General features: G+C 44.8%; 1 protein-coding gene across 1 annotated transcript in view; it reads right to left on the bottom strand.

Annotated features, from left to right (window-relative positions):
* Positions 1–7,802, bottom strand: part of mtbp (MDM2 binding protein) — a 27,420-nt gene extending 19,618 nt beyond the window's left edge. Inside the window, exons 1-7 of the mRNA XM_030783262.1 lie at positions 7,733–7,802; positions 7,210–7,283; positions 6,686–6,819; positions 6,166–6,224; positions 5,782–5,926; positions 4,823–4,943; positions 580–690 (exon numbers count right to left, since the gene is read on the bottom strand). Coding sequence (XP_030639122.1) covers positions 580–690; positions 4,823–4,943; positions 5,782–5,926; positions 6,166–6,224; positions 6,686–6,819; positions 7,210–7,283; positions 7,733–7,802 — 714 coding nt within the window. The remainder of the gene's footprint in view (positions 1–579; positions 691–4,822; positions 4,944–5,781; positions 5,927–6,165; positions 6,225–6,685; positions 6,820–7,209; positions 7,284–7,732) is intronic.
* Positions 7,803–7,942: the final 140 nt, after the last annotated feature.

The raw sequence follows: 7,942 nt of genomic DNA, 5'->3' as shown, positions 1-7,942 counted from the left end.
CATTTAAGAACATGTTTCTTTTCTGGAATCTTCCCTACAGTTTCAACAGTTTGTGAGTGAAGTTTGAGTGTTTTTTTTGTTGTTGTGTGTGCTGTAATAAACTGATCGGACTCTGTGGGTGGGATTTTGAGGCCCCCAGAAAGGCAAAGAGTCATACAATTTATTTGACAGACATCGTTTCGGCCAAAACATCAAAGAGTCAGTGTTCATGACGTTTTGGGACGACTGTAATTACCTCGTCATTCTGTAGACTACAAACACCCATGCTGAGGACAATACTCCTCCGTTACAACCTCCGTCTGATACTTAAACATTTCAGCTGTCGAATTAACGGACATGTGCCAATTAAGCTGTTCTTTAAAAGTCTAATTAGGGCTATAGGTTGGACTGATTTGCCAAATTCACTCATTTTGCAGAAGTTTGCATTTATACTGACTCAGAGCTGTTTCTGTCATACAGAGGTCGCTGACCTCAGAGTGGAACCGTTTTTTACCCAGGGTCACGACCACACAGAGCCGTGTCACTCGAGATTCGAACCCACGACCTTCCACTCACCACTCGGACACCACCCATACTCACCTCAGAGTGGCAGTGCTGGTCGGTGGATGTGACAGAGGAGAAGAGGCGGTTCCCCTGGTCCGTCCTGTGAGTCCTCAGACAGAAACCGTCAAACTTCAGCTCAGAGACAAACTGAAAAACACAGACACATCGATCTGAAAACGGAATGGGCATGTTGTGGAGCATACAAACCCTCACTCTTTGGATCAAAGCAAATTTTTTTTTTTTTTGGAAGAAAGTTTGTTTATTTTTCTTTAATGCAGCCTTTGAGTCATTGACTGCTTTAAACTGGTTATATATTAAAGAAAAAGTCAAACTTTTCCAGAGAAACCTTTCTGCTTCACGTCGTTAAGATAAACACAGCCTTCATATTAAGGCTTTTATTTATCGACATGTTGAAAGTAAACACCACCATACATGACTCATAGTAACCTCTCCCCACTCATGCACTTATCATTAAAAAAAAAAACTTTACCCAAATCACAAGTTAACAAGTGTTCCTCTCTCTCCTGTCTACACACAGTAACACTAAACTCACATTGCGAGTCCGGGAGACTGTCCTCCACCTCACTCATACTTGTACATTGTTGGAAAAAAGAAAAAGAAAAGAAAAGAAAAGAAAAGAAAAGAAAAGAAAAGAAAAGAAAAGAAAAGAAAAGAAAAAAAGGCAGCTGGGATTGAGTCTGGTCGTCTCTGAGTGTGTAAGATGACGAAACATCTTACAGAAGACTCAGAGAGTCTGGGAGGGACAGGGCTACAGATACCCCTCCCCCCAAATGTCAGAACTGGTCCTGACGCCCACCCTGACCCCATACCGAGACACTTTTTCACAATACCTTTATTGGTACATTGGCACCAATAATCTCTTTTTATCTCTCACTTACACACACAAGCAATCTGTTAGGTTTCTTTCCAGTTAGTTTAAAAACACACACAAAAAAAACAACAAAATATATTAAATTTAAAAGATAAATAAATAAAACTAAGACTGTCATTTTACAATAGAATAAAAATAAATAAATAAAAACACTAAAAAAAAAACTTAAAGCCAACTCATGATTCAAAACACATAAAACACCATCTTGCTCCCAAACCTCAGAGAATCTACACAGGTCATGAGCCGTCTCAAAACGGGCATGTTCAGTCCTGAGATGTGCTGCCACCAAAGCCTTTATCATGATCAGTCTGTTCTCCCCCTTCATCTTATTCCTCCTCATCAACCAACCACATGATCAGTCTGTTCTCCCCCCTTCATCTTATTCCTCCTCATCAACCAACCACATGATCAGTCTGTTCTCCCCCCTTCATCTTACTCCTCCTCATCAACCAACCACATGATCAGTCTGTTCTCCCCCCCTTCATCTTACTCCTCCCCATCAACCAACCACATGATCAGTCTGTTCTCCCCCCTTCATCTTATTCCTCCTCATCAACCAACCACATGATCAGTTCTGCCTGACCTCATATCAAATTCAACTCACACTTTCTTTTTCCTTTGGTTGTCATTGTACTTTGGTCCAAATATGAGTTCTTCATTAACTGCCCTACACCAGTCTCCCAGTACCTCGAGGAACCCGCTCAGTCTACTGCACCGCAAAAAAAAGGACCATCAGTCGTCTCCTCTGCCTGACACAAAGAGCGAGTTTTCCCCTACAGTGGAATTAATGTGCACCACATGTCTGTTAGTGGCCACGGCCGCGTGCACAAGCCACCACTCAAGATCCGCTGTGCCCCTCTCAATGGGGGGGCTGGTACAGGGACCTCCAACACCCTCATGGGGAAGACCTGGGTTTCAACAAACCTGACCACTTAAGAGTCTTGGAGTCCACTTGGTGATTAAAATGTGTGACTTTGACACAAGTTCAGTACAAAAGTCGTTTTGGATGGTCCGTCAAAATCCCTCTGCTGTAGGGCTGTAAAAGAGAGTAGTGTTCCCTCCCTCTCCTGATGCTTCTCCACAGCAGGAGACATTGTTAGTGGGGGAAAGGACTGTTGGTCACCACCTCTCTGTAGCCCAGATTCACTGCCCAGCGCCTCCCTGAATGTCACATGTACTGCTGAGGCTACTTCCTCCAGAACCTTTTGTCGACCTGACCTGAGACCAGCTGCTTCACTCAGGTCAGCCGCTGTCCTCCAGGAACCGCTGACTCAAAAAGCTCCCTGGCTTTGTCAGTCTAGCTCTCCTAAAACATGCGTGTATGGCTGGAGATGTCAGTGCTTGAGCCTGAATCATGGGGTTATAAAATGGTGGCTCTTCACTGACGTTAAGATGCGGGAATGCATCTCTATTCACTTTAAAAACTGAGGACCATGCTCTTACAGCAGACTGATAAAAGGGGTTGGTCACAGACCAGTCCATTACCCCTAGTTTTCAATAAAAACAAATGTCTGTCGAACCCCATGTCCTCTACATGCCTTAAAAGCACACACACCGTTCCAGCCCACATCTGGTCCTGTTGGTACAAGAGCCTCTTTGCAATCTGTACTCGAAAAGCCTTTATTTGGCTGGTTCCAGCACCATGAACTTGTGCCACGGCATGGAAGCAATCAGGTTGTTGGCGACGAGAACTCTCCCCCTACAGGACAGCTGGGGCAGGACCCATGTCCATTTAGACCACTCTCCACACACCTTTTCCCCTAGTCCCTCCCAGCCCTTTCCCTGAGAGCCCTCGGTGCCTAACTAGACTCCCAGAAACTTCATGCCTGCTCTGCCCCACCCTGAGCCACCTGGTGACAGGGTGGTGGGCCCCTGTCACTGCCACTGTCAGAGAGAGAGAGAGAGAGAGAGAGAGAGAGAGAGAGAGAGAGAGAGAGAGTGAAGAGAGAGAAGAGAGAGTGTGAAGAGAGAGTGTGAAGAGAAAGGAGAGAGAGAGAGAGAGAGAGAGAGAGAGAGAGAGCGCGAGAGAGAGAGGAGAGAGAGAGAGATATGCACAGACCTATAACCCTGTTTTATTCTGCTAAACACATCCATTGACACTGCTCTTGGACTACTGATGTAGCTAAAGCAGTCAGCCCCTCTCTCTCTCACACACACATACAGACAAAGAGAGAGAGAGAGAGAGAGAGAGAGAGAGAGAGACACAGAGAGAGACACAGAGAGAGAGATACAGAGAGCTCAATCAGTCATATCACAGTCTGTTTGATCTCCCCTCATGTGATCCATTTCTCTCTCTCTCTCTCTCTCTGCTTTCACTCATATCACACCTTCCTTCATTCTTATGCTGTGCTGCTTCCACTCACTCCATCTTTCTCTCTTTCTCATTCCGTCACTCATTCACAGCCTTTTACTTTCACTCACATTGCCCTCCCTCCATCCATCCATCCCTCTCTCTTTCATTCTGTCACTCTTTTTCGCCTACACTATGTTATTTGGTATCATAGCAACCCCCTGTGCGCAGGTTCCAGAGCCCCAGTGAACACTCTCACAGTGTTTCAGTTCTGAAGAGACAACACCTCACAGGCTCCACAGCCAAATTTTCAAACAGGCTGATTCCCACTTATTAAACACACCCATTAATATGTGTGTTTGTGTGTGTGTAAATGAGAGAGAGAGAGAGAGAGAGCGAGAGAGCGAGAGAGACTGCGAACCCTGAGCCTTAAAGATCTGCTCTACTTTATGCCAAGCACATACTGCAGCTTAAATAAATAAATAACCCTCTGAAGTGATTGATGTTTGATCATAAATATCTTTAAACACTGACCATTTTAACAGTCTGGAGGAGAAAACCTCTGCCTAGGGCAGCTCTTCTCAAACTATGACGTGCTGGTCTGTGACAAGCAAACTGCCGGTCCGCAGAGCCCTGCCACTTGGTACTTCTGTCACTCGCCAGGTGAAAACAGTAACATTTTACTCAAGATTCTAGAATGTTAAGCAAGCTCTTGCGGGCGGGAACGCATAACATTCTAGAATCTTGAATAAAATGTTACTGTTCTCAAAGCAGGAAGTTCAGTCAAGGGGGCAGGGGCCTGGCAGTTTCCTCGTCGTGGACCTGCGCCGGTCCGCCGCCCGGAGCATCAGAAACACTGGCCTAGGGCATGTAAAAGTCGCTATGAGTTTAAGAGTCACTCAATGATTGCACTCTGGCGCCCTCTAGTGGATAACATGTGTCAATAACCGGGGCAGAAGACACGCTGAAGACTCATTTGTTTTTCAAGTGACTTTGCGTTTGATAACCAAAAGAGCTCTTCTGCTCTACAGCCAAAGCAAACATGCAAAGCACAACCCCATAGACACTAGACAACAGTCAGCCTGAGAGTGCTGTACCTTCTTCTCTCTGACCAGGAGTCTTCCACGCCAAGCCTCTCTCTCATCAATACACACAGCAATCTGACCAGGATCAGGATCAGTGACACAGGCTGAGAGAAACGAGGCCGTTTTCTGCCACCTAGAGAGAGAGAGAGAGAGAGAGAGAGAGAGAACGTGGGAGATAGAGAGAGAACGTGGGAGATAGAGAGAGAGAGAGGAGGAGGGAGAGAGAGAGAGAGAGAGGAGGAGGGAGAGAGAGAGAGAGATTGAGAAAGTGGGAGATAGAGAGAGAGGAGGAGGGAGGGAGAGAGAGAGAGAGAGAGAGAGAGAGAGAGAGAGAGAGAGAGAGAGAGAGAGAGAGAGAGAGATTGAGAAAGTGGGAGATAGAGAGAGAGGGGGAGGGAGGGAGAGAGGAGGAGGGAGGGAGAGAGAGAGAGAGAGAGAGAGAGAGAGGAGGAGGGAGAGAGAGAGAGAGAGATTGAGAAAGTGGGAGATAGAGAGAGAGGGGGAGGGAGGGAGAGAGGAGGAGGGAGGGAGAGAGAGAGAGAGAGAGAGAGAGAGAGGGAGAATAATTCTTGGACTGAATTCTGCATTACACCATGCTAGAATCAAAGCAGAACCTTGAACGTTGGAATTCTCCCCAAAAAGCACGTTGGAAGAGCAATAAATACCAAATAAAACATTAGAGAGTGAGTTACTTCATAACGGTCAAGAACTAAAATGAAAACAACAACAACAACAAAAAAGAAGATCCCTGAAATGAAAACAACAACAACAACAACAACAAAAAAAGAAACCTTCTCATGACAGATCCCCGAAGAGGCTGTGGAGTAATAGAGGTGAGAGTCTGGTTTCTGTTACAGTGGAATGGCACCCTACACAGCTACCATTTCGTTAGCTTTTCATTCACTACGGCTCACTACAAACAAAGACAGATGCAGAGGACTCAGCTGTGCACGGTAGCTGCTGAGTGTTACCTGGTAAAGTGTGGAGAGATTATAGTGGTTTTAGCAGAGAACCAGGCCTGCATATGCTTGAGGGAACCAACGACAGGCAGGAACTCCTTTAGTCCTGGAACCTCCTTATTCGGACACACAACCACCACGTCTAGTAAACTCCTCCCTGGCACAGGAAACAAACACAGACAGGTGAATTAGGACAAAGAAACTCAGGCATTACCTAATGTAAGGCAGAGGAATATGACCAAATGGTTTTGTTTCATTGTGACATATTGTAATGTTGGCCTCAGGTAAACATAAAACAGAAGCTACCAACAACAGCGCTTGTTTTTCACTGCGGTTTGTCCTGGCCGGCCTGCGTGAGAGACTGAATAACATCTAGGAGGTGACATTAGTGTTTACCTGGAGGAGGGAGTTTATCTGCCAGCAGGTCAAGTCCGACTGCAGCCTCCTCAAAGAGTCTACAGGGAAGAGACAGGCAAAGAGAGAAGACAACTTTCAATTCAATTCAACAACTGAAATGAGTCCTAACAGCTCTAAGGTCTACACCTTAAAGTCCAGATGGATGAAGACTTCTCTACACTGACTGGGGCATCGGTTACAGACGACTTGTCTATGCTTAATATGTGTGTTTCAGCTGGGCCATCTAATAGTGCTCTTTCTGTCTAAATACACATGTCTGTCTGTCAAAAGAGTACAGCTTACAGCAAAACTACAGTTTCCCATGGCTTGTGTATAATTCACCTGACGAAGGTTAAATTACCACACTACACCTCAGCCTGTAAAACATGTGCTCAACCTCCAGTTCCCTCACAGGGAAGGTCATCTATTTGTCTGGGCTGTTCTTATCCAAAATCACAACAGGTCAGTGATGCCGAGTAGTTCATAAATCAATCGAGCAAACACATGACGTTTCCCGTACTCAGCTCTCATCTGAGTTTCGTCCTGTCCTTCTTGCTCATGGAGTGCAGCATTACAACTCTCCATAGTTGAAAGTCCCGCCTCCTCACTGTCAGTCTTCTGAGAGCCAAGCTCCTCCCACTCGGAACTGCAGAACTGTCCAATCATTTACAGATATGCAGATTAGGAACCTAAATTAAAACAGCTGATGCATAGTTTTCACCAAATACATAATTACACAGACCCATGTTAAAGGCAATAACAACACAGAAGACTGTTTAAAATGCGACAAAGCGGTTCAATTTCAGACGATACAACAGCGTAATGTAAACTTAAGAAAGTCCAGACTTGGAAAAAAAATATGTTCCAAGTATAAAAGAAAAATCTATTTCATAGCTTCCACGGGAAGTACACAAACAACACTGACAAGTATTCTGTTTAAGGCAGTCTCTTGGCAAAGGTCAGAGCTGTAAAAAAAAAAAAATATCCAAACGTCCGGGTCCAAAACGGATTTGGATTCTCTGCGCCGACGATAAAGTCGCTTACCTGTGATGTTCCACAACACGCCTGAATAGCAAAGTACCATTTTGGTGGAGTCGGACTGCCGTTCAGAGAACAGGCTAGAAAGACAACAGAGATATACGGTATTTCAGGCAAGTTCAGCCATTTCTACATAACCTCCTTTATTTTTCTCAGCAACCCTTTAAATGTGGATTGTCAGTTCTATATGTCGGACAGTGACAGTTTAGCACAGTGAAACGTATTTACTCACGGGGAAATGGATAGGCTTTGGATGTCGCCTCAGCGTAAGAAAACACTTTTCCATAGACTTCTTTGGCTGCTGTCAAGGCTAAGCAATAATAAAACAACAGCAAAGTTCGTTGTATTTAATTTGCGATGCGTTAAAGTGAGGACATTCAATTTTATGTATGTCTACGGCGTAACACAAATAAAGAAACATTTGCAAACTGTTTCAGACAATGAACTGATAGAGAAGCTGCTTTTGAAAATGTGTGCTCGTGGATTATCCATTCGCTAAATTCGCGAATTGAAAAAGTGGCGAACTTACCTTCGAAGTCTTTAGCGTTATCCCCTTTTGGTTCCAGGTCTAAAGCAACCACAAGCACGTATCTATCCATAGCGTATTAATGCTCTAGAAACACGTAAAAAGCTTCTTGTTTTCGATAATTCTGAGTTCATGACAGCAAGTCCAAAACCAAGTAAATTTCCCGCCTGTTAAAGGAGAGACTTGCCGACGTGACGTTAAATGACGCTAGTG

This window comes from Chanos chanos, chromosome 8 (genome assembly GCF_902362185.1).
Source record: "Chanos chanos chromosome 8, fChaCha1.1, whole genome shotgun sequence".
Classification (NCBI taxonomy): domain Eukaryota; kingdom Metazoa; phylum Chordata; class Actinopteri; order Gonorynchiformes; family Chanidae; genus Chanos; species Chanos chanos.
This window is presented reverse-complemented; position numbering and strand designations above follow the sequence as displayed.